The sequence below is a fragment of the Megalopta genalis genome, chromosome 3 (assembly GCF_051020955.1).
Source record: "Megalopta genalis isolate 19385.01 chromosome 3, iyMegGena1_principal, whole genome shotgun sequence".
In the NCBI taxonomy this organism is placed as follows: domain Eukaryota; kingdom Metazoa; phylum Arthropoda; class Insecta; order Hymenoptera; family Halictidae; genus Megalopta; species Megalopta genalis.
In genome coordinates this window covers 23,932,359-23,957,835 of record NC_135015.1, presented here as the reverse complement: position 1 = coordinate 23,957,835, position 25,477 = coordinate 23,932,359, and the positions used below count along the sequence as shown (strand labels likewise).

The 25,477-nt window shown below is 30.4% G+C and overlaps 4 protein-coding genes and 1 long non-coding RNA gene across 15 annotated transcripts; 2 read left to right on the top strand and 3 right to left on the bottom strand.

Annotated features, from left to right (window-relative positions):
• Nucleotides 1-91: 91 nt before the first annotated feature.
• LOC143259187 (uncharacterized) lies at nucleotides 92-6,617 on the top strand. Of its 3 annotated transcripts, none has more exons than XR_013033018.1 (2): nucleotides 92-228; nucleotides 4,576-6,617. It is a non-coding gene; the product is annotated as an uncharacterized LOC143259187 (long non-coding RNA). The 3 variants fall into 3 exon arrangements; XR_013033020.1 differs by lacking the exon at nucleotides 92-228 and adding an exon at nucleotides 2,418-2,821; XR_013033019.1 differs by lacking the exon at nucleotides 92-228 and adding an exon at nucleotides 3,573-3,639.
• On the bottom strand, nucleotides 1,664-3,829 carry LOC117221943 (uncharacterized). The gene is made up of 2 exons (XM_033473305.2): nucleotides 3,533-3,829; nucleotides 1,664-2,423 (listed from the first exon to the last, which is right to left on the bottom strand). The coding sequence occupies exons 1-2, from the start codon at nucleotides 3,663-3,665 to the stop codon at nucleotides 1,762-1,764; spliced, it is 795 nt and encodes a 264-aa protein (XP_033329196.1). The 5' UTR covers nucleotides 3,666-3,829; the 3' UTR covers nucleotides 1,664-1,761.
• Nucleotides 6,618-6,677: 60 nt separating the features above from the next.
• Nucleotides 6,678-8,096, bottom strand: Elp6 (Elongator complex protein 6). 2 transcript variants are annotated; one of them, XM_033473304.2, is made up of 2 exons: nucleotides 7,957-8,096; nucleotides 6,678-7,642 (listed from the first exon to the last, which is right to left on the bottom strand). In XM_033473304.2, the coding sequence occupies exon 2, from the start codon at nucleotides 7,635-7,637 to the stop codon at nucleotides 6,825-6,827; it is 813 nt and encodes a 270-aa protein (XP_033329195.1). In that variant the 5' UTR covers nucleotides 7,638-7,642; nucleotides 7,957-8,096; the 3' UTR covers nucleotides 6,678-6,824. The 2 variants fall into 2 exon arrangements, with proteins under 2 accessions (XP_033329195.1, XP_033329194.1); XM_033473303.2 differs by lacking the exon at nucleotides 7,957-8,096 and adding an exon at nucleotides 7,731-7,868.
• Nucleotides 7,670-15,136, bottom strand: hop (tyrosine-protein kinase hopscotch). 2 transcript variants are annotated; one of them, XM_033473299.2, is made up of 12 exons: nucleotides 14,886-15,128; nucleotides 14,252-14,550; nucleotides 13,642-14,001; nucleotides 12,696-12,899; nucleotides 12,228-12,508; nucleotides 11,774-12,098; nucleotides 11,194-11,583; nucleotides 10,675-11,048; nucleotides 10,396-10,592; nucleotides 9,989-10,270; nucleotides 9,575-9,912; nucleotides 7,670-9,414 (listed from the first exon to the last, which is right to left on the bottom strand). In XM_033473299.2, the coding sequence occupies exons 1-12, from the start codon at nucleotides 14,985-14,987 to the stop codon at nucleotides 9,081-9,083; spliced, it is 3,486 nt and encodes a 1,161-aa protein (XP_033329190.1). In that variant the 5' UTR covers nucleotides 14,988-15,128; the 3' UTR covers nucleotides 7,670-9,080. The 2 variants fall into 2 exon arrangements, with proteins under 2 accessions (XP_033329190.1, XP_076376510.1); XM_076520395.1 differs by lacking the exon at nucleotides 14,252-14,550 and having other exon boundaries at nucleotides 14,886-15,136.
• Nucleotides 15,137-15,604: 468 nt separating this feature from the next.
• Nucleotides 15,605-25,215, top strand: LOC117222063 (FHIP family protein AGAP011705). 7 transcript variants are annotated; one of them, XM_076520397.1, is made up of 12 exons: nucleotides 15,605-15,969; nucleotides 16,044-16,255; nucleotides 16,401-16,612; nucleotides 17,138-17,612; nucleotides 17,693-17,938; nucleotides 18,547-18,594; nucleotides 19,746-19,913; nucleotides 20,003-21,286; nucleotides 21,375-21,573; nucleotides 21,871-21,882; nucleotides 21,973-22,132; nucleotides 22,297-25,215. In XM_076520397.1, exons 2-12 carry the CDS (start codon nucleotides 16,106-16,108, stop codon nucleotides 22,457-22,459), a joined length of 3,117 nt encoding a protein of 1,038 aa, XP_076376512.1. In that variant the 5' UTR covers nucleotides 15,605-15,969; nucleotides 16,044-16,105; the 3' UTR covers nucleotides 22,460-25,215. The 7 variants fall into 7 exon arrangements, with proteins under 7 accessions (XP_076376512.1, XP_076376511.1, XP_076376514.1 ...); XM_076520400.1 differs by having other exon boundaries at nucleotides 15,627-16,255; nucleotides 17,138-17,389; nucleotides 17,462-17,612; XM_076520396.1 differs by having other exon boundaries at nucleotides 15,605-16,255.
• Nucleotides 25,216-25,477: the final 262 nt, after the last annotated feature.

Sequence of the window (25,477 nt, the reverse complement as noted above, 5' to 3'; positions counted from 1 at the left end):
CGACGATGGACGCCAGTTTTTGGTGTGCTAATAATTTGGTGTAATAATAACGCGTTATCGATGAATACATTCAAAATGAGTGTGTTCGATCTGTATGTATTGTATCTCGTAAAATCTGCCCGTCTGACGTCGACTTTTCTATTCCGGGAATTTTCGCAGTACAGTTTAACGATTTTCGTAATACATTTATATAAGATCCAAATAATATGTACATAACATATACATATGGTATGTATTTACGAAAATTATCATTAAAATAATGTTGACGCATATTATCTTATAAGGATAGCTTGACATTTCCCGGGCGAAAAGACCACAGCTATCTAACAGATTACATCGATATTCGTTACTCGTGATAAACACTTTCTAATCTTGTAAAATTTACATTTACAATCATCATTACACGTATTGTGGATGTAAATGGATTTTAACAATTTCTAAAATGAAATATTTAATGTTACCGTATCTCAGTAGTTTATAATCGTTGTTATCTACGTTTACATGAATCGTTTGCAAAGCTCTCAGTTTCGTATGGGACATAACAAATCTGCAAGATTATAATAAAAGAACGTTCATTTGAAAATTTTCATAAATTACAAAAACTTTACTTCATCGAAATTCTATAAGGATTTTTCATGTAAATAATGAAATCTACATATACCAGATCATTCATTTATTTTATACGAATAGCTTTTTTACACGATCCCATTTTACATGCAACTCCTTGGCGTATACATATGTATGTACATACATGTGTGTGTATAATTCTGTACACAACAATCATAACCTAATTTTCTATTCACACACTCTTCTTTATGAATTTAAACGCTTATTACATTATCACCTGTACTATTTAACGGCATCCGTTCATCGATGCGTAATAATGTAATCGACGTACAAAAAATCAAATTCTTGTTGCAAGTAGTCTAATGAAATAATTCGAAAAACTTGCAATAGCAAATGAATAGGAAAATCTTCTTTTTCTGAGAAATACAAAATTGTACGAACTTTTCGTATGCAGTGGATGTGGTAAATAATAATTGGAGTTTACTTAGCTTTTGTTTACTGCTTCTAAAGGAAACGTCTAAAATTGATGCCACATCAGCTGACTTAACGAAGACGTCTCTCCTATGCTTATGCACGACATCACACAATCACAATCACACGCACCTATGTATTCTAGACAAATATGTAACGTCGTCTTCCTTGAAAGATCACTCACGCAATCTGTATAACAGATATATGTATGCATTTCACATATATCTACACGGGCATGGCAACATTTAAGGAACAACAGAGTATTCCAAAAATATGTAGAACAATCTGAAAACATTCATACCGCTACACAAATTAGTTCAAGTCTCATTTACGAGATTAGTAACAATTTAAAATTGGAAGTTCCACTTTTGTTCCACCGCGCTAATTTCGCTGCAGTCAGCTGACTGTTTAGGTCACACGTACTATGCGCACACATAGCAACAAAGGCAGAGGCCGACAACAGCTGTCTCATTCCTGGGCAATCTGCCATGACTTCCCACAGCTTTTCAAATATTTCTTCCTTTCGATTTCAATTGTAATATTGATTTTTAAATATTTTTGAGACATATACATTTGTGCATCAAGGTTTATCATTAGTCCAAGTAGACAGTAAAAGCAGCATTGGTAATAGAATATTATTTTGATTTATTGGTACATGATGGAAAATATGAAATTAAAGATTTCTCGTGTTTCTCGTATTTCTTCGTCGAGGTCGCCGTAATCTCAGTACTGTAAAGTTAAATCATTCGACGACGTTCCCGACGCTGGGTTTTCGCAGAACTTCAACGATCGACGCTGGTAGTCCTCTTCGTCACAAAAGACCTGCTGCAATCTAGTCCGCACTATCAACTTCCTATCTTCTTGAACTTTTCTCAGATAGGGCAACAAACTTAGTAAAAAGTGATAGTCGGCATCGTCGATGTGATTTTGCGGATTCGATTGGCACGCAGATTTTAACTCTATGAATTGTTTCTGTTCGGTGTCCAGCAGTTTCTCGTAGCTATTGTATTTCTCGGATTTCTGCCGCTTTTTAACAGACATCTCGGCATTGTGTGCTCGACGTTTTCTCGATTGCGACACTTCGATTTCACATTCTTTAATGTCGTATTCGGTTGCGTCGCTTGCTAACAGATTTTCCGATCTGTCTTCGCTTTCCTCGGTATGCGTCGTTTGCCATGGATTCTCATTCAGTTCTACTTCAAGGATATTATCGCTAAATTTCCGAGGCGTGAATTGATCCTTCAGAAACAACATGCTGGAGAAATGCGGCCAGGATGATCTTACTGGCGTTCCTCCTTCGTCGCTTGAACGTCTTTTTGGGATCTTTTTTAATTCCCTCCGAAACGTGTCGCGTAAACCTCTCCATCGAGTTTTAACCGCTTCAACTAAAACAATAATAATAGATATCATTCGACGAAGTCATCGGATTTCTTTCGTAGCTAGAAATTTGTAATTTTTCAACTTGAATATGTAAAGAACGAGTCTGCCCTCAGATTTTAACGAGACTTGTTTTAATCATTTTGTTTTAACGGAAATAAAAGCTATATATGATATAATATAATAAATATTTTTTTAATAAATTGTATTCTGCAATATGGATACATAGGTAGTGTTGATACCGGCCATTATACTGCAAACGACATCTATTAGAAATTGGTGGCATTTCTTAGTCAACTTTCGGCAGTGTCCATTAGTGTTGAGTTTAAGTACATCTGAGTTTTCTATCTAATAAATTGATTCACGAAAAAAAACCAGTATGTATGAAAGGGCTCGAGGTAAACAGGTATCTTCCATTTTCTAACAAATTTTGTTCGAACTTACACGGTTTCGTTTAACAAAGTATTGGTTACTGTGAAAGTTTTACGAAAATAACTGTATCACCACTTTAGTATTTTTTCAAAATGTATTCTCATGGAATAGATATTTTAGAAATTTGTACATTCAAAGTTCTGTGGAATAAAATTTGATTTGAGAACGTTTGTTACAAAGTCCCTGTAAACTAAATAAAACACCGAATTATTGTATTGTTAAATTTCTTTAACAATATCGTGTAATGTTATTTACAAATTAAAAAGAAACGGTATGAAAATCATAACATAAGTTAAAGTTACAACTACAGAAATTATTTCCATAATCGTTCAGTATTAAGTAAACGTTGATGTTATTAAGTAATATCTGTTATAACGTTTGAAAATATTTTTTATATCACTTAACAAAATATCTGTTCCTATTGTAGAAAAATTTGTATTTTTCAATCTCGTTAATTCCATCCGAACCAAAAATTTCGAATTTCAAGACTTCTTTTTTATATTATTATTAGACTTCTTATAATATGAGAACTTTTTTTTTTTTAAAAGTACCACATATAATAAATTCCAACGTGTTGAACTTTTTCTAACTCCGAAAGGTAAAAACTTCGCAGCTATCGATTGTATACATTATATTGAAGGACGGAAGAAGATTAGATTTAAAGATAATATAAATAGGTACTTACCATTCAGACCCATTTCTTTACTAATTTTCTTCCATGTTTGGCGTGATATGTCCCTGTTATGGTAATTTTTACTACTCGTGTCCCACAAATTATGATGCGAAAACACTGTGAGTATCAGTTTCTCATTGTCCATATCAAAGAAGTTGAAATTCGCACGAACGATCCTGGATCACGCCGGTTGCCACTGTTGCAACTCGCAGTAGATCGGACGAAAACTCGAGCTGATTTCAACGACCTGCGTGCTGCTGCGTATACGGACGAACTCGTACGACCTCGCACGTCAGAACTTCGCACCTCGCGTCGGACGACCTATACGCCTATACGGTATACGCATATTCAGTAGAGCCGCTCTCATTTTCTTAGTTATAGCGTTTGAGATCGAGTTCGTATCGTTCGTCCGTATACGATCGCTCGTCAAAACAACATAAGTTCTCTCCGCGAGAACATCATAAGTCTAGTGCATACTTGCAACTTCCTTCGATTTACACTTATTTAATAAATTTAAATAATTTGGAATAGATTTCCGTTTTAACACGTTGAATGCCACGGGGGTCACCGGTGACCGGCTCTTAACTTGGCGGCGACGCCATGGGGGCCACCGGTGACCGGCGCGCCCAAATTGATATAGAAATATATATAATTTCAAACAAATGTCAATATCTAAAATTTTGTATTATTACCATCGTCGATTCAAACAGTGACCCCTGTCGGAATGAACATGTCAAACATGGTTTTATACACTGTAACTTATCTATTGCATATAATATTTCAACATTATATGTATCACATAAAAGACAATTCATCGTGGCGCCACGGACAATTTCTGTAAAACCGGCGTGGCATTCAACGTGTTAATTAAAGCTACCTTGTTCGCAAAAAAGATACGAAATCACCGAATTACCCTCATTTACCAAAACTTACTTCTCGGTGAAAGTAATTATTATTCGTTTCGCGTGGTACACGGCTTTTGAAGGAAACAATATTTCAAATCGGTTTAAGCGGAGCTCGTCGTTTGTTCATTGAAATCTACTTTACATGTTCAGAATCAATTCGACGGAAGAAAAGATAGAGATATGAAAGGAGGAAAAGAAGAAATGAAAATGAAACAACGCGAGGAAGACGAAGAGAGGAGGAAGAAGACGAAGGGAGGAAAAAGAAGACGAAGAGAGAAAGAAGAGAAAGAAATGTTCAATTCGCGTTTTACTTATTTAAGAAGATGCGAAGGAAACTGCAAAGCGTCGAATCTAATCAAGATCAACCGAATTCGTCGATTTTAAGTGCAATTTTTTTCTTTTTATTTCGAATACTATCATTTCGTAAAAAAAGCAGTACAATATATCGAAATAATACTATTAAATATGAAAATATTTTTGTGATCGATTGTACGGTCACATACAGACGACTAACTTGTCGTGACGCGCGCAACGTATACTGGTGTACCGAATACTGCATACTGCATACTGTATTATACATGTATGCACTGTATACATACCGTATACGGTATGCGGCATTCGAACGTTATAGTCGTCCGCGTATGATCGGATTTGATCGCCCGAAATGGATGGTTACAGAGAGCGTATCTATTTCTGTAATATTATCTCGTGCAAAATGCATAGGAATTTTACTGATTATTATTTGAACGGGGTAATTTACGGAAGTATTTTCGGATAAATTCTGAAGCGAAATGGGCAATGTAATTTTTCAAATATGCGAAAGGAAAACGTACGAAGTGCCTTTTGATCATTGAGAAACGATTGCTTTGATTAATAGCGAAACTTACAAAATATACCCGCACCTCAGCAGGACCTTAGGTCGCAACAGATCGGACGAAAACTCCAACTGATTCCAACGACTTGCGTATATGGACGAACTCGTACGTGCGTCGTGCGGCATCGGACGATCAATAAATGCCCGGTATAACCGCTCCCATTTTTCTTTCGGCTTACGGTATTTTATCTGTTCGTTCGTTTCATCCGTAACATAAAGAGTAGAATGCGAGTGGAAAGATGCGAGAATTCCGAAGAACGTACGTGTAACAGAGATTAGAAATACAGTTGTATGCATACTGTATGTTCCCCTACGTTTTCAAATATATTTTTTGAAACAGGAGACCATTTTTCCAGTAATCGATATGAAATAGTGCGGAAATAGGAATCTATATGTGCAAAAAACTGCTGGTTATCAAATTCCAAACTTTCTCATTGTTTTCCTTTATATTATTATTGCCGTCGATAGTGTTATAAAATATATAGATCGGAAGAACTTATGATAATATGTAGACGCCACAGTATAATGCGAATATGAGTCGATCTAATTCAAGAAACATTTATTTAATAAAAGGAACTACTTGAAAATTAATTATGAAATGTACGAATTTAACAATTAATATAAATCCAACGAAGGAGAAGATAATAAATCGGTAGTTTCCGCCGATGGAACGGTGAAACGATTGAACGGGAATTAGAAAGTAGACGGAAATGCGGATTTTGAAGCACGTGAAACCTAGGAAAATGTAATCGTTAGTCATTAATCGCCTAGAGATTAATTAAATAATGAGAAACATTCTCCATTTTTAAGAAACTGAACTTGATGGAGGAAACTCATTGTCAGGTTTTTAATTCGAAAAATTTCTTCTACACTTAACCGTAGCAGCTATGGGAACACATTTAAATGCGTTTATTAACATTTAAAGGAAACAAGATTTTTCAATTTATTTGTAAAGCGGCAGTTATGAAAAAATATGTTCGAACACAGATTACGGTTTTAATTAGCAAGAAATAGTACCATAAAACGCAAATGACAACGCTCGCTATCGCCTACAGCACTTGCGCTTTATTGCAAAAGAACCATTTAAAAACGAATCCAATGTTAGAACGAAAATTACTAACGCAAACTTATCAGATGCAATGTTATTTGATTTTCTCAATCCAAAATGAAATCTGCGTTCGAACTTTTTCTGATGCGAGAAGAATACCGAAGCAAGTAATGTAATATTTCATTCGTCTCAGATGCTCAACTTATAACAGTGGTTCATGTAATTGTTACAATTAAAATAAACAAAATCCCAAATTGTTTTCGCTTGAAAGTTCTATCTGATCTATAGAACATGTATGATCTATCTTAAAACAATAATAACAAGAGAGTGTTGACAAAAAACATGGGTATGTAATTGATGTAATATGCAATTTTTTGAAAATACTTGTATATTTTCATATATTTCAATATATGTATAAAAACACATAAGGACAAAATTAAAATCACATTCAATATAATTACTTTATATTAAGATTAACTACTGCCCCGGTGAATAAATCTTTACTTGACGATCCGATACCTTGTATATATACCTTGATATCTCTGACCAATTGTGTTCTTTTCTTATATGATCTATTCTCCAATTAATTGTTATCTTTCCAGATACATCACTGGAATATCCTGTTTCAAAGGAATCGATCATAACGAATAAGTGAGCCATATATTTCAATATAGGAACAGCTATATTAGCCATGCAATTCTGTAGTTTATCATCGTACGTGTGTATTGCAACACAAAGTTGAGATGTATTATCACATTCAATGAGTGACCGTAAAAGTTTTAAATAACACATAGACTCTCTTAATGTAAATCCTAAATTGTAAAGGTGACTCATGTCGTCGATTACAATGATTACATTTTTATGATACTTTTTCATTTCATAATATTCATTTTTTATGATCCTAAATAAGCTGTCACTTATACTGTTAGTGACATCAGATATTTCTTTAATACTAGTCTCGTGTAGTTTGCATGTCTCTTCGTTATTTCTACTTTCCATATTAGATCCAATAATTTTCATTGGTTCTATTATATTAACTTTACCTTCTGCTTTTAAAACTTTGAGATTATAGCCAAATTTCATACCTACATTGTGGTAATGATTGAAGGTATTATGAAAAAGTACAAAACAAATTCCATTATTGTCGCTTAATGCATTGAGGATTACTGAATTTAACACAAAATTCGCGTTGCTGTTGTGTCGTTCTTCAATTAAAATTAATTTTCCATCCATATTTACTTTATCAATGCCAAGTATATTAGATACTGGATCCATTTTACTATCAACCATATACTCTAAAAATAAGAAAGTAAGTATTCACGTTTTAAAATACTTATAAATCTTTGTTTATTTATAAAATTGTCAATACTCATATTTATTTACATAATTGCATTGTTTAAGAAAATAGTTGTTCATTTCATTTTGTTCATCTGTGATATAATAACCTATAGATATCAAAACAAAATCGTAACATTTTCATTCGATCGTAATAACACTTGCAACAGATTAGAAAAATTTCTTCAAGTTACACAAACATAGAAACGTATGTATGAACAACTACTTTTAATTTAACCCCTTAATGCACAATTATTTTTAGCTGTATATATACCCGTCTAGAACACTTGAACTCAATATTTAGAATAAGTTTAAAGTTGATCCCGATTGATTCTCAAGAGAAAATTTACATCGTTCAACCCTCGATGCTAAAATGTTCTTGAATTTAAAGAAGTTGATGGAACTCAAGATTGTTCTTAGTTAAATTTGTCTAACCGTGGACTATGTCCAGCAGTGTCCAGATTGCGCCACAAAATGGCGATGGATTTCAGAGGGGGCAACTATTAAACATTAGAAGAAAAAAGAATTCACTGTACATATTATTACATAGCATTTTATTCTATTAATGAATATTATTAACACATAATTAATAAATCATCTCGTTTTTTTCCAGTTCAAAATTCATATAACCAATTTCCTTATAAATAATCTTGTAATAATAATAATAATAACTGTACAGACTCTGAATGTAATAAATCTCAAATCTGTCCATTTTATTATACAGCTACATGAATAGACAAATGGTGCTCTGTCTATGTTATTTATTCTGTCATAAAAATCATATCTATTTCAAATGCGTTTATAATATAAACGTAATTTAAAATTGTTCTCAATTTAAAATATTTCATCATCACTAACTTCTTACACTCTATATTAGGTCACAATATTAACATTTAATTTCCTAATTTCTCTTGACATTAAAGCTGTGTATCTCATATGAATCATATTTTTCACGTGTCTTCGGCAACGGTAAGAGATACGAAGTTATGTCATTATTTAAAATATTACTATTTGATTGCTGTTACAGAAGTAGGTCACTAGCAAGTATCATAATTGTGTTTTCATTATATGTTTGTCATTGTAAAAAAGGTTTATTTCAAAATTTAATACAAACAATATTTTTTGTAAAACATTGTAGTAAAATAAATTAATATATTTAAGAGTAGAGGGAGATAAAATTGCTTTGCAATCTACTGAAATTATTGTTAAGTATAACAGTTTAGTGAAATTTAATTAAAGATCTTGTTTATAATCAAATATTCAACTATTTGCAATTGTTTCTGATGTCTTATAACTTCTTTTTTTACTGGTACGATAGTAACAATAATAATATAATTGTTGATACATAGACACGTTGACCTAATCAGCACGATTTTTACTACTATTCACACTTACTTGCTAGTATTCATCAAGAAGATCTCTAATATCTTTACAAAGAGATGCAAAATCTGGCCTTTGATGGCTTTGCAGATGCCAACAAGGGTACATAATTTTTACATAAATAGCTTGTGGACAAGTAGATGGGCAAGGAAGACGTGTGCCTCTTTCTAATGCAGCTAATAATTCTGTACTTCCTTTCTCTTGCTCGTTTTGAAGACGCTCTGTACTTGAATCGACTCCGGGTAAACGGGGTTCTTCGCCAAAGCCAAATGTTTCATACATGGTCACGCCAAATGACCAGACATCTGATCGAGTAGAAAACTTCCCATCCCTAATACTTTCAGGAGCATACCTAGACAACAATCATTTTTTCAAATTCGTGCTTATGCTGTTTCGCATTCGTCAAAAATTATTGCACTACAATAATTTCAATAGTTTGTAACCATTCTTCAGTCGATTTTCAAGGAATGTAATTATATAAATATTAATTTAATAATATTTACTACATTTACCATTTAATAGGAAGTCCACGATCTGTCTGCAAGATATAATAATCGTTTTTTCCTGTAACTTGGGCCAGTCCAAAATCACTAATTTTGACTCTATTTTCATCTGCAACTAGAATATTTCTTGCAGCTAAATCTCTATGAACAATGCTCATACTGCCCAAATAATCCATTCCTGTTGCAATATCCAAAGCAAAACTCAATAATCTCCTATTTGTCAATTCTTGTTTGTGAATTGCTAGATAACTTTGTAATGAACCATGCTTTACATATTCCATTACTAAGCAGACTTCTGGTTCTGATATTACTCCAAGAATTTCTACCACATTCGGATGTTTTAGGGTCTAAATTACATTTCAAAGATAAAATATATGATTATATTACATACTATGTATTAATAATCTTTAATATTTTCAGTACCTTCATTATGGCAATTTCTCTTTCAAAATCTAGTATATCAGCTTCGAGTGCTCTAGTTTTCAATTTTTTAATAGCTACTTGTTGTGGTTCTATATCCTTCCCGTTATCTCTTTCAAGAGTGCCCCTATAAACTTCTCCATAAAAACCTTGACCAATTCTACCTTGTAAGATTACGTTACAGTCTATATTTAATTCATATATGCCTCTCAATTGACCTGAAGAACCATTACTGCTTCCTCTAGAACCACAATCTTCTGTTCCCGGTTCATTTCTTCCTATTACCTATTTAATTAATATTATAATATCAAATATTTCTTAAGGATGCTTGCCTAAGGTATTTTATGATATAGAATGGAAGTTAATGTGTAATGAACAGTAAAAGTATAATATATATTAACAGATATTACCTCACCCAAGTTGCTATGATGTCCAATTCGAAGAGCTTGTGTGGAGTGCCCAATGCGATTTATATTAGGAATTCTGTTTTCAGAAATTGAGCAGCCTTCCGAGTCGCGTCTAGCGCCAGACAGCAAATCTAGATGTGCAGAAAGATCTTCGGTACTATCTATGTAGTTTTCATTAGTATTCATCAAAGATTGCATACCTAAAATTTAAAGGTAACTCGTAAAAATTCAATTTTAAGTATAAAAACCAGAATTAATACTTAATACTTAATTATATCTTACTGTCATCAGTATCATTCCAGGGAAGGCTTGTATTGTATGTATATAAACTAGACCTTGATTCACTACATATTGATTTGCTATCGATATTATCTGAATTATGCTCATCAAATCTTTTTGATCCAGAGCTGAATAGTTTAGGAAATGCTGTTGTATAAGCATGACTCCTTCGAGAATTGTAAACTTGATATAAAATTTGATTTATATCTCTCATAATTGTTTGTGGTTGTTTTCGAGTACCGCTTAAGTCTCCCCAACAGTCAAGCATTAATCTATAAACTTCTGTAGGACAACCATTTGGCATAAGTAAACGTTTCCCGGATCTGTAGTACTTTTTCATAGCAGCAGCATTTTGGGAATCTAATAATGTAGCTCCTCTAATACAAAGTAATATACAATTTACAATATTATAACAATTCTGATTGACCACTACAGTGTAAACAATACATTGTTAAAATTATATATTGTTCTATGGATGTTGGAAAATATTTGTTATTTACAACACCTAGTAAGTGATATTACCTAGTAAAAATTTGCCAAATTGTTGTTCCAACAGCCCAAACATCAGCTTGGAAACTATGTCTGGCTAATTCTGGATCATTATAAGTTTCAGGAGGGAGCCAATGAACATCTGTTTCCGTATATGTAAATAATCCTGGGTCAGCTAGTTTAACTACAAAACTGTTATTAGTGTGTGCATGTACTAGGAGCTTGTTGCACCTAATATTGCCATGAACTACACCATTTTCTTCAAGGTGCCAAAGTGCCGTTGCTAAACAAGCTGTTGCTTCTACCATATCTACAGTTTTAATAGTTTGAGAAGAAGAACTGCGCAGATATTCATCAAGGGGTCCTTGTTGTACCAATTCCAAAATCATTCCAATTGATGGTGTGACAGTTAGTCCATATGATCTGAAATATATTTGTGAATTTCCTTATGAAATTTATAAAACAAATATTAATACTATTTATTCTCATATAAGTATAATCGGTATAACAATATGTATATCTTTTTTCTTTTATAATACCAATACATTTACTACCATATTATATCATTTCTTTCAAATTTACATGTAAAGATAATGTGTTGTTGCAGAGTTACCTTACAAGCGCACTAGAACGTAATTGACACCATTTTCCAGCAAGATCCAGGAATTCTTTTGTATAATTGACTTCTTCTTCTTGTTTTAAAATTTTTAAAGCAACTTCTAATTTTTGGCCTTTAGTTATTCTCCAAATTCCTCTATATAGGGCTGTTGGTGAATAATGTTGAGTCTCTGTACCTCTTAAAAAAGGTTTATAAAGTTCAAGTTGATTTCGTGGTACACAGTGTGGTCCAGTTTTTAAAACTGATGCTACAATTTCTTCATCAGCTGCAACTTCACTCACTGCACTCTCAGAAGCACAAAGCAGTAGCGATGATTTATCTTAAACATAGAAATATCAAAACCAACTTGATTCTGTAAAGAATCACACCTAGTTCAGGTGATCATTATATTCTTGATACTGTATACAACGAATAGTTTTAAAATATAATAAAGATAAAGAAGTATTACCATATTCAGATGGTGGTAAACATTCTGAAAGATATGAACTCCCTTCAGAATCTTTAAACGATGCAACACATTGTGCTAATGAATTATATTGACCAGAAATACCAGTAATAACAAAATCATCTAATAACACTCTTTCTTCTATTCTTTCTGTAAAAAGTTTTCCTTCCTTGTTACATGCATCCAAGTAGTACACATTATATTCTGTTTCACTTTCTCTAAGTAAGTAAGAACCAGGCTTATTGGCACGTTTCTGTTGAAGTTTCACATACGAGAAATCTTGCCTAAAATATCATTTCAATCTTTCATTACTTTTCTTATATCTTCTTGTACCTTCTTTAGTTGTTTCAGTAATATAATTTATAATAGTAAATAGTAAAGTAATACAATCTATAAATTGTACTCCAAAATTAATAAAATAAATAGCATTTTTTAATAGCATTTAAAAACATTAAATAGATGAAATCCTACCCAACTGGACCATGACATTTGAGTTTATGTAGCCTTTCTAAAGTTGGGGTAACAATTTCACCACACAAATTAAATGTCCATTTCACGGCTAAACGATAATAACCATCCAATGCAGAAACGAAGGACATTAAGTGTGCATTTTTTCCAAATGTCAGATATGATGGTATACCATTTTTTCTTGAAATTTCAACTGTATTGTCTTGTCTAAAACATGAAAAATACACAAATTAGTCAGTTTTTTAAATAAATTGCAAAATATTATATAAAGTTTCAAAACTTGAATAAAGTTAAAATTTGTTAACTAAGGACACTTCTTAATGTCATGAAATTCAAATTACCACTTCGATTTACATTTATATTGTATGTTATAAGCAATTTGTTCATAGGAAGAGTAAAATAATAACAAGAAAAAACAGTGATCTGTTACCGATATTTGTTTTATTTAGAAAAAATATTTAATACAATGATTATTTTGATATCAATATTTTTCAGTAATTGATTTACAGTGTATAATGTGTATGATTCTATGCTAGCATATTGAATGATGATATGCTCCTCGATATTAGCCATTTTGATCGTGACTTTTGCATGTACTCTATGTTGGTCATTGTGTTCTTTCTGCAAACAACTATCTGCAAAAAAACATGTTGCTATTTAAAAAAACAGTTACTTTTAAATCTCTAAAATACCAAATGTATCAACCTATATAAGTTATACATTAATATACACGATCAACTACCATCTTTTAGAAGAGAGAAGGTTGACATTCAAATACTGCTAATAAGTTCCTCTTAAACTCTTTGATAAATTCATTCAATTTCTCATAGAGAAAAGCATATGAACTTTGATTTATGAATTTTTCTTTAAATAAAGTAATATCTATGTAAATCAAAGTGATAATTGTGTCTAATTTCTTATTCTATATATTAAATAATTAATTGTAAACCTTATAGAAACAAAACACAAATCTTCAATTGCACATAATATAGTCAATGAAGTAGCATTTGTTTCATAGTACTTCACTGCATCTACATTAACTCTCAAAGTTACTTTTGTTGGAGGATTCTGAAGGCCTCTATCCATTAACACTTCATATTCTTCATATGGATAATTTGGTGCCATGCATTCAAATTGCTTAAGATACTGTTCCTTGACGTAATTTGCATCATATCCAGAAATCTTTCGAAGAGCATTCTGAATTGGTTTTTTGATAAAAAATGCATGACGTTTTATGCATTCTTTAGGAATATATTTTCTATAATCTGACTCCACTGTTTCTCTCGATACTTTTTTCTCTAACATTACCCTGTGAAAAATATTAGAACAATTTATACTGACATAATTTAAACATCAAACATCATTATGTAGTTAAAATGTATGAATCATGTTAAGATAAATTACTTTGAAAATATTAAATTAAAGTTTTTTTAAAGATCAAGCAATACTAAATCTATTACATAAAAAGTTATGCATATACATTCAAACTATGCAGTTTGCATGATTTTATTTGATTAAAAACTCAAAGATAAATGATTTCTTAATTCAACTGTGTATACCTGTACATATCACACACACCAAGACCGATTAGTTCTTGTTTATGCCTGTCATAGACAATATCTGGAACTTTATTATCCATAACATCTGAACGTGCTTGTTGAAAATAATAGTCATAGGCATTTGTATCTATATGTTGTAATCTACGCAAACTTGAAGGTTTAAACCTAAGTCTCAAGTCAAATTTATGTATGTCTTTTGATTCTATACAATGTGCTAATGGGTACCAAAGTTTTGTATAGTGATTTCTAAGTGCAAATAGATGTCTGGCAACTGGTCCTATGCCTATACTTTTACAAACCTATAAATCAACATGTTGCACTTACAAAAAAGAAATATAATTGATAACATTAATAATACTACAATACATAGGATAAAATATATTGATATATATTCATTGGTCTACTGTACTAAATCATAATTGTTTGGTTAAAGTTAATGTAAGTCTTTTTATGTACCATTTTACAATGTTTAGATAGAACAAACATTGGTTACTTAATCATTTACAAATTTAAATATTTGCACAAACACAACATAGTTTTCGTTGCCTTTAAAGATGTCAAAAAAGAGATTAAATTTGACTTTTAAATAATAAAAATAACAGAGAAACGTACATAACCTTTGAAAATCGTTTACCTTGATACAGAGATCCTCAATTGTTTGACCATATTTATATGAAAAAGTTAATTCCTTTTTTTCGTTTGCAACATAAACGATCGCCAGTCGATCGTTTTCCATTGTTAGTACATGTATACGCTCTTTTCACATTTTGTTATTTGGATCATAAACCTAACAATTGTTTACATATTTACAACACGAATACGCAACACTGCGCATGCTGATAGGATTACATATGTATGAAGGCTACATGCATACAACATACTGTACATACATATAAAATTACCAACTTGTAGACATTGATCATAAATTAGATACATAGATACGTTTAACTGTTAAATTATCTTATTTCCAAACATTATAACAACTAGAACAAAATATAGCTTCAAACAATACGTATTTGTAAGATTTATAATGTCAATGAAAAAAATTAATACAAACATTATGTAAAGTTACGTAATATTAAAAGAAATGATAAATAAATTTAAATTGTATTAAAACAATTTTATTAATAAAAATTAAATGTAACATATCTGATTTAAACACTCCATCAGCAGTTTATTTTTTAATATGATAAGATAAATTTCAAATTAACAACAAACCTATTTTACCGATCGATAAACTTCTAAAATATCGGTAACTATGAGTGTGACACGGAAATGGTAATGGAGCTTCTGATATTAAATATTAAATTCAATTATAAGTATGAGTTTAAATACGTTAGAATCAATTAGTTTATTTATACACACCCTATTTGCTGTATCAAAATTTTTCACGAAAATCAGGGGAACGAACACATCTATATATATTATACACCGTGGCAGGCACTGTCCTTGTCCTTATAGTTTATAGTTTTATAGTTTTATAGTCCGTGGTTTCTTCAAAAATGGGTTACCTTATTAATATGAGTGATTGTGGACTGGGTTATCAAACATACGAAATGTTTCCTGCAGCGTGTACGATTACAGGCGTTAGTTAAAGCATTAGTAATGCGCAAGTCACTTGATAAGTATGCGATTTGCGACTTGTATTATCTCTGTGTCCTTGTATCGTAGCTGGACAATTATCACGATAAGTAGGACGGTTTTGACAAGGAAACTTGGTTAGTTGAACTGTTGCGGAAAATATAAGGGTACCCTGTTTTTGTAGTCACTAATAATAGGACGTTCTTCAAAGATGAATGATGCATGAAACAGGCTTTTGACGAACGTGAAAGTGGTTAAAGTATAAATTAAAAAATGAGCTGGTTACGGAATAGCCCGCTGAGGACTAGTTTCAGCAAGCAACGATCGAGAGACTCTCCGCCAAAAGACGCAGATCCGTCGGCCTGCTATGACAGTTTCTGTAAACATTGGCAGCAAGCTTATGAAATCATTTTGTACACATCTGTGAGTTCAATTTTTTAAGCTTCAGTGAAATTAGAAAGTGTTTCAGATGATGCTTTGTGTTGTGTGTGTTTTTTTGTTTAATTCTTTCATGAAAGAGGAAAATGGCATCATATTCGAAATTAAATACATCATTAAATTTATGTAGCCACCTAAGGGAATACCTACACAGGATGATGTTCTTGGAGTTGTCAATCACATAGATCATATGGTAACTCTTTTAATATTGGAGTTACGAGATTCTCGGACTTTCAACAATTATCGGCAATCACCAGCAGCAACTCACTCTCCTTGTTTGGAGTATTTGTTAAGTGAAAACCTCCTTGTCAAGCTGTACGACTGGAGCATACATACCGGAAGGTAAATATTTTTTAAATAGTATACATAAGAAATAATCTTATCGTTATAAGTACTGTTTACATGTTTTACTGAATTGAAGTATTAAAACATTCACTGCTATCATTTGTGACAATAGCTTTTATAGTTACAATGTTTTATCAAAATGGTTATCTATTTTCTTTATAAGATTAAATATGTGTAACAAGAGAGAATTATTATGATTTAATGTGTTATACGTACATAAAACTGTTAGTGAATGTTTTAATTACTTAATACTTAATCATTAGCTAGTCTATAAAATTATAAATGAAAAAAGTTTTTTTCTATTTACTCTTATACTTATGTATTTAACAATCACTGTCTTTTAGATTTATAATGCAACAAGGTATTATTTTATACTATGTCACTAGGTTTAATTTATTTTTATATATCTATTTTACCATCAATGGACCTATCATCAGATTTTTAATTAATGCATGCTACAGAAACAACCTGTTACATAAACCCTAATAGTATTTTATTTTTAAATGTGGATTATTATTTCAGATTTAACAATGCTGTACGGTTGGAGCAATTAAAACTTTATGAACTTTTAGTATCACATAGTAGTATTCTTCTTGCCCATGAACCAATTGCCAGACCATTGTTACGATTGCTCGAAGATTGTGCAAATGATATAATGCCATTAGAAGTAGAAAAAAAATTGGTAGTGTTATTAAATCAATTATGCGTAACTTTAATGCAGAACATGGCATTACTTGATTTATTTTTTCATCCAACAGCAGTAGGAAAAAACAAGTTGGTAGAATATGCATATTCTTCTTTAAAAGTATTATATCAGTTATCTTTAATGTGGGTATACTTTTTCAGATTTATTATCTTTACATTATTAATACCACATGTACATAGAGAAGGTGGTGTAGGACAGCAAGCACGTGATGCCATGTTACTTTGCATGTCTCTTTCCAAGAAAAATGATGAAGTTGGAGTATATATTGCAGATCATTCTAATATATGTCCTGTATGTATTATTTATATGAACATTAAGTCAGTTCGAAAAAAGAATTTAAATGTTCTGTAATATAATTTTTATTTAATTAGGTGTTAGCAACAGGTTTGAGTGGACTGTATTCACTACTGCCTAGAAAGTTAGATATTGAGACAAATGATTGGCATAGATTGACACCAGATGATGTTAATGATTTACCAGCATTAATGCATCTAATGAATTCTTTGGAGTTTTGTAATGCTGTTGCACAAGTAGCACATCCTTTGGTCCAAAAACACTTGTTAGAATTTTTATACCATGGTTTTCTGGTACCTGTAATGGGACCAGCTTTGTTACAGGTCAGTATTCACATACTTGTTATTGTTTGGATTAATTAGAAACTCGAATATGCTTTTATAATATAGAGTCTCCAAAGGATTTAAGTAATTACATATGCAAATTCTTTAAAGTATGTTTCTTACAATTTATTTTTACGGGCTATTTTTTACATTATATTTGCATGTGGTGAAAGAAGGTACTTATAAGATATTCAAATGCAAAATGCTGCTGGCTAATTCGTCTAATGTTAAATTCATGAAATTATATTTAAGTAATATTGTGAATATTTTTTATTACATATTTAATTTATTCAAATTTTTCATATATAATTTTTTATACTCTCTATTATATAGAATTGATATCTATATACATTTTTCGTGTCAATCTAAAAATATTTATTTAATGTGTGTCCTGTGACCTGTCAAACAATTTTCATTGGCTAAACCTTTATAGGACTATGTTTGTTTAATGTCTTAGTTGTAATTTATGTATGTTGCCAATTGCATATAGCATTGCCAGTATGGTGGTGGAAAATCTATATCTTCATAGTTAATGCTAATAACATACCAATCATTTATATTATAATATGGTTTTGGTAATTGTGCAATGACATTTTTATGGTATTTAGGATTCTCTTGGTTTGACCATAGACCAACTAGATGCACAAGAACACTGGGTTAGTACAAAACATCTTAATTAGTGTGAAAACTTAGTACAGCTAATAGAATTTCGGTAAAACATAAACTAAAGAATTTTACATGCATGTAAAAATATATTCGTAATTTTATTAAATTTAACCAATTGTTTTCTTTATTAGTAAAAATTTATCTAACTGTGTGAAACTATATGAAAATCACAAATAATTTGAATTAATTAAGGAAGTTTTAAGCTTTTACTGAAATACTATGCTTAAATTCATTGCACATTGCAAATACATTTATCAAAGACAGTAACTTATGAATTACATGTACACAAACTATATTTTTAAAAGTTATAAATTTGATTGCTATTTAATGGATAAAAGTTCTATTTATTTTTAATATATTTTGAATTTCTTTGTTCATATGATTATTATAAGAATATGTGGTTCACGAGCTACGTTTTTTACGTTATTCGATTAAAAAATCATAAAAATTATTGAATCATTTAACATTTTTCTTGCTTGTAATATCATAAAATATGTGCTGTATTATTACTGTAATCGCAAATATTTATGCGGGCTATTGTTTGCCATGCTTAACTGTGGATACTTGTATCATTATTCTGTTCAGAAGTATATTAATTATGACCAAACCTAATCTAATCATTTAATCTTAATATCTTATCATTTACTCTTAATATCTTATCATTTATAATATCAAGATATTTTTATTCCAAATTGGAAACTCTTGAAACATACCACTTTATTTAATATTACTATATTATGTGTGTAAACATTGATTTACGCTTATTATAAGATATGAAATATTGAACCCATTGTGTCCATCTCTTAAGTTTATAAAAGAATATGTATAATTCTGAAATTACTTCAACTTAACAAAATAAAGTGTATGTTTCTTTTCTATTAAATTAATTAACTGCACACATATCTTTTTGTAAAAACTAATATCCTTCTTTTACCACGAAATTAAGATTCTGTCTTACGTTGTATTAACATCTTAATATGAAAAATCATAATTCTAATATTTGATTTATTAACGAGCTTATTTTTTCAATAAAAAGTATTAAATTAAAATTTAAAATATTTCTTACGTTTATCTAGAAAGAAATAATTATTTCATGTGAATTCTTATAATGCCATGGATGACTAATCTCTTAATATTACAGACTACTGTGGATGAATTAGTTGCAGCGACAGCTTATTTTGATTTATTTCTTCGATCTGTAACAGAACCTGGTCTTTTACGTTCGCTTGTCCGATTTTTACTAGAAGATAATTACGATGAGTGCAGAATTCTGGATAGTCTTATTCAAAGGATATCATCGAGATCGAGGGTAAAAATATTATCAGTATTAACATTTCTTCAGTTATTATACAGTGTAAAGATAACTTATAATCTTCTGATAACATTTTTATATTTTAGTTATGCATAGTTACCCTGGCACTATTTGAAACTTTGGTGAACTTAAATTGCGAAGATGTTATGTTGGAACTATGTTTAGCTGCATTGAGTCCTTGTTCTCATGTAATGCTTTCTCAGCGTAGAAGGTTAAGAGACATAGATCCGTTTGGACGTGCTGCTGAGAAGTTTTTGTCATTAACTCCATCTTGCTGTTCACCGCTCGCATCTGTAAATTCTCAATTCAATTCTTTACCTAACAGTACAACTCAGGAAAATAATGCAAGTGCTACATCTGAATCTTTTAAATCGTTGTCTGCATCTATAAACTATGGTGCAAGGATATCGGATAGTTTGTATGGAAATTATCATGCATATCTGTGTGACGCTAGACAAAAAATAAGAGCTTGTCGTGTCGCATGCTCCAATTGGTCATATCAATATAACGGAGAGCTGCCAAAGCAAAGCACTACCGGAAGCGAGACAACGTTGACAGACAATACTATGTTAGCGGAGTATTCACAGAATAAAGTCGAAGTGGTGAAAACTTTATCGTTAGAAAAATTAAAGGAATCAGCAATTTCAAGTAGCGTCATCGAAAACTCTTCAATAGACAATATATTAATTAATATTCAGTCGTTACTAGATGGAAAAGATTTGAACATGAAAGAAGAGGAAGAAGAAGAAAGAATTGAGACAGAAGCAGTAGGTATAGAATTATCATTAGAAGAACAAGCGAAATTGGACGCAGACATTGCTGAACTGTTAAACGAAGACTTTGGAATCTTAGATTCTATTAAGGAGATTTCATTGACGGATAAAAAGGAACCCGACAGTGGCATTGACGATTCTAATACCGCAATGAACTCTTTTTTATCGTTAGGAGAAAGTAGTGGATACGAAAGTTTCGCATTTAAAGGTTCGTCCGAGTCAACTCCGGACAATGAACCCAGTGAAGATCGAATGAGTGAACAGGACAAAATAGAAATCGAATTGAATAAAGAAGGTGGCATTCCTTCTTTGCATAATGTTACGGATTCTGGTTCTATAGTATCGGGAGAATTAACAGCGACTAAGCAAAGTAAAGATACCTGTCGCCAGGATGTATTTAATGGACAGCCTAATGTCGGTATATTTTTGGATGTTCTTCTAAGGAAGCTAGAGTGTATGACAAGTAATAATTTATATGTTAATTTACATTTAACTGGTCTTATCAGTAGACTGGCGATATATCCACAACCTTTGTTGCAATCATTTCTTCTAAACCATTCTCTGGTGTTTCAACCCAGTATTAGGTCGCTTTTTCAGGTTTGTAACTAAATAATAATGTCATTTATAAAAAATAATCAACAAATCTTTGCCATCTTCTAAAAGAAAACGTAATTCTGTTTCTTAGGTACTTGCCTCATTAAAGCATAAGATAGATCAGTTTCTCTCTCAACATAACAATGTAGATGTATTAGTAGAACAAGCACGATTATTTCTGATTAGTCGTGAAGATAAGTTAGTGAATGCCAGAAAAAATGCGTTAGAGGCTGCCGCTTACTCTGCACCTGTTAAAAGAAATTCTTTGAGTGTAGAGCCATTTTCGAGAGGTATGGTTTGTTATATAATTAATTATATAATATAATATCAGGTTGTATCGTATGAAATGTCTGATTCTAATTTTAAATGAATTGGTTAATTTAATTTTTATGAAAATTCGGAACCATCATAATTGAAAATTTTATTATATTGATTTTAAAGCCGTCGTTCGAAATTGGACAGTTCAAATGTATAATCGAGTATGATAAAGCTTTCTGTATTTTATATTAGTATTTTCTTCTCATATGTGCGCACGTTTACATAAGTTAATATAGAATTATCTTAACATCTGTTTTGCTTTTCGGAAGTATTCAAACGATGTATGTATGATCAATAAAATATTCACATACACGTAAATAATGCAGAAATGTTAAATGTAAAAATTATATCTAAAGGTATTATATTTTCAGGCGAAAGTAAGAGATGGAGTTTTACATCGTCTTTTACACAAATGCTTAGAAGAACAAGTGTTAATTCCGGTCCTAGTAGTTTAGTCAGTGCTACTACCAATCAGCCAACCGGTGCATTGGAAGATCAGTTAGAAGCTATTGGACATGGTTCCGGATATCGGTAATAAAATTATCTCTAAAAATATTTCTAATTAAATAGTAAATAATGATCTACAACTTGAGCCGAAATCTATTTAATTCTTTCGAATGTAAAATATTCTTGTAGAATTATGTATGAAAAGTATCATAATATCGATTGTGTTAATAGAATTCTTAATTTAATAGATTTTACACGAAAACTTCCTGGGAGTCGCCAAATGAAGTAAGTCCAGTACAAAATGTGGTGTTATGTGCAGTTATATTAGACGAATGGCTAAAAGAATTAGCTGCTATTACACAGGAACATGCCATTATGTCCTTTACACATAGCTTGGAATCTAAAGTGTAATATATAAGGTGATCATGTTTATAAATTAAACTTTAGTCGACAATAGGAAAATGATATTCGAAACACTTTCCCTTTTCACAGGGTTTTCATAAGTAAATATGTGATATATTGTTAGATTCGTAAATTATAAGTTCACATTCTATCGTTTAGAATGCTTTTACCTGGAGTTATTGTTCAATGAAATGTAAAAATAGTATACAGAATGTTACTGTAGATACAAAGAAGAAAAGTAATTATGCTATTTTAATTTACAAGTATAGATATTGCAGATCGAATAATTGTCCTTCGAATTTGTAGATACATTTTTACTTCTGTTAATGTTGTCGTTTATATAACAGAATCATTTTTTATGTAACGAATTTTCTGTAATAGGCCTTTTTCGAATACTAATTACTAATGAACGATGTCAGCCGAATTTTATTATAAGAACTGACATTTAGAGCAATTTCCTATTCAATGCACATATATTATGACACGATTTATTGATTTTAGATGACGTAGGTCTTAAAATAGACGCAACAATTTAATATCACAGATGCTAAAAAAAAACATATACTTAAATTGAAAAAGTGCCAAGTTAATACATTAATGCAGTAATAATAATACATATTTCACATTTTGGGAATTGTTCCGAATGTTTTTCACAACTTAATGACGAAATAATTTCGACGAAAAGTTAGTTTTACATGAAGAACGAGTAATATATATATATATAGGCATGCAACATTAAAATATTTTACACTTAACGACAGTGCATACTATACAAAAATTAGAATGCCTGGTTTTATTATTCGTACTTAATTTATTGTATGAACAAACTTATGCAATTAATTTATATACAGAAATATGTTTTCAAGATGCATTAGCACAAAATGTTAGATTCGTGCAAATAAACGGTCGTTTTCTCAAATAAAATTTTAACCATATGTAATTTCTTCCGAATATTATATATACATACATTCTACATAATCTATCTAATATCATTCTATACGTTTAATTGTGTAAATTTTTTCAATGGTTAACTAATTTTATTACATTGGATTTATAAGTTAATAAATTGTAATTTCATTTGAAGAAACGACGTATCATGTGCATCAACTTAATATCATGTAGATATAAATTTATACCTCAGATCATGAATTTCGGAGTACGTTTAGACGATAATTAATCTATAAGCCTAAGTTGAAAAGATTCAATAATATAGAATACATTTAATAACATTAATATTTTATATCAATCGAATTTACTAATTACGCAATAATTTTGTTGATCCTATATTGTACATAGTATAAAACACAATCAATTTTCACGTTATAAAAAATGAAACATGAATATTATCTGGATTACAATATGACAAACTGAAAGTCAATACTTGCCGATGTTATTGCACAAATAGTTAATGCTTGCCTGAGTATGAATAACATATCAAAGCTTAATGCATCAAATTATTGAGCTCAATTTTTGTTAATAAACATTAGACATTAATATGTATGTATATATTATATACATTGATGTTAGTGCAATTGTTAATAAATTATAATAATTAAGTGGCAATTAATGACAGTGATAGTGCAAAATGTACATCAAAAAATATTATGATTGTATATTGTGTTAAGAACTTATTGAACGAAATATTTTTTGATCACTTTAAGATTTATATTTAGTATAAAATACTTGCCGTAATGTGATATTAAACTAGGGCCTCGATAAATTTTTCGAATTCAAATGTTTTTACTTCGGTTTGTTTTTCGGTAGAAATATTCACTGCATCTAAATTATTTTTTCGATAATATTAGGAAAAAATCATGTGTAATCAAATATCATTATCAATATGATTTAATAACCGCTTCATGTGTTTGATTATAATGCATAGTATGATGATATTATTCTATCCGATCGTATTAACAATTTTTAATGTAATGTTGACACAAATAATTTGTTTATGCTTACAAGAAATCATTAATAATAAGTAATTTATAAATAGCTGCAGTTTAGCGATTATTTTTATAAATTTTTAAATATGATCTGTTGTTTTTTAAAAGTACATTAATAATTTGATACAGTTTATCGGATACATGCAGTATTTTCAAACAACTAAATATGCTCGACGTTTTATTGAAGAAAAATATTTAATATTTATTATTAATTTAACTTGCTTTTCTGTTATGTTTAAATTTGTTGATATATTAAAAACATGAAATAGTCTATTGTAATTATTTGAAAATTTTAAGGATTTAGAATTGCATGTAACTACCCCAGTAATACAGTTTCTAAATATTTATGTAGAAATATCCTCAGTAAAATTTTGTCATAATAATAACTTTGCTCTGGAAAAGTTTACTAGTAAAACTATACTAATTCAAAGTAGTTACAATATGAAAGAGTTTTATTTATTTGAAGTTGTATACATGCAATTCTATACAATTTTGAAGTATCCTAATTTTTATTGTAGTACATTTTGCTATGATCGATTTGTTATAAAGGATTGTATAATTTAAAACTTTATAATAATTACGAAGTAGTAGTTTGTTGATTGAATATTGATTTCATTCTAATAAGATAGTTATCGTAATTATGAAAATCGAATCATACAAAGTATAATGTACATATAACTCTCGAGAAACTATAATGTTATCCATCTGAATTGTACATTGTAAATGTAATATAAAATAGAGCATATATTATTGTGTTATAATGAAGATGTTTTAATAAAAAAAAAAAAAAACAGTGTGCAAAAACTGAACAATTATAACTTACGTCAAATGAAAAATCAAATTTATTATTCCCCACAAATCGCACCTTTTTTATTATTCGAGGAATGTTAATATTTGACTACATACATATATATGGTATTTCCAAACGTGTATGAAATAAATATATGCGATCAATTAATTTATATATATAAATTTGATTGTATATTAATATCATAATTATTTTACAAGTTCCTGATAAATCGTGTAAGAATTTTAAAATTAAAATTTATAAATGCAATTTTTTGCAATATATCACTACTTCACT

Bases quoted from the DNA above. Each gene is read 5' to 3' on its own strand.
- LOC117222063 (XM_076520397.1), top strand. From the start codon at position 16,106: ATGAGCTGGTTACGGAATAGCCCGCTGAGGACTAGTTTCAGCAAGCAA. The intron at 16,256-16,400 runs GTGAGTTCAATT...AAATTTATGTAG, and splicing joins AAATCATTTTGTACACATCT to CCACCTAAGGGAATACCTAC. The intron at 18,595-19,745 runs GTTAGTACAAAA...TTAATATTACAG, and splicing joins TAGATGCACAAGAACACTGG to ACTACTGTGGATGAATTAGT.
- hop (XM_033473299.2), bottom strand. From the start codon at position 14,987: ATGGAAAACGATCGACTGGCGATCGTTTATGTTGCAAACGAAAAAAAG. The intron at 11,049-11,193 runs GTAATATCACTT...ACTTTGTATTAG, and splicing joins ATTTGGCAAATTTTTACTAG to AGGAGCTACATTATTAGATT. The intron at 10,271-10,395 runs GTAATATCTGTT...TTAATTAAATAG, and splicing joins ATCATAGCAACTTGGGTGAG to GTAATAGGAAGAAATGAACC.
- LOC117221943 (XM_033473305.2), bottom strand. From the start codon at position 3,665: ATGGACAATGAGAAACTGATACTCACAGTGTTTTCGCATCATAATTTG. The intron at 2,424-3,532 runs GTAAGTACCTAT...TTATTGTTTTAG, and splicing joins TAAAGAAATGGGTCTGAATG to TTGAAGCGGTTAAAACTCGA.
- Elp6 (XM_033473304.2), bottom strand. From the start codon at position 7,637: ATGGTTGATAGTAAAATGGATCCAGTATCTAATATACTTGGCATTGAT.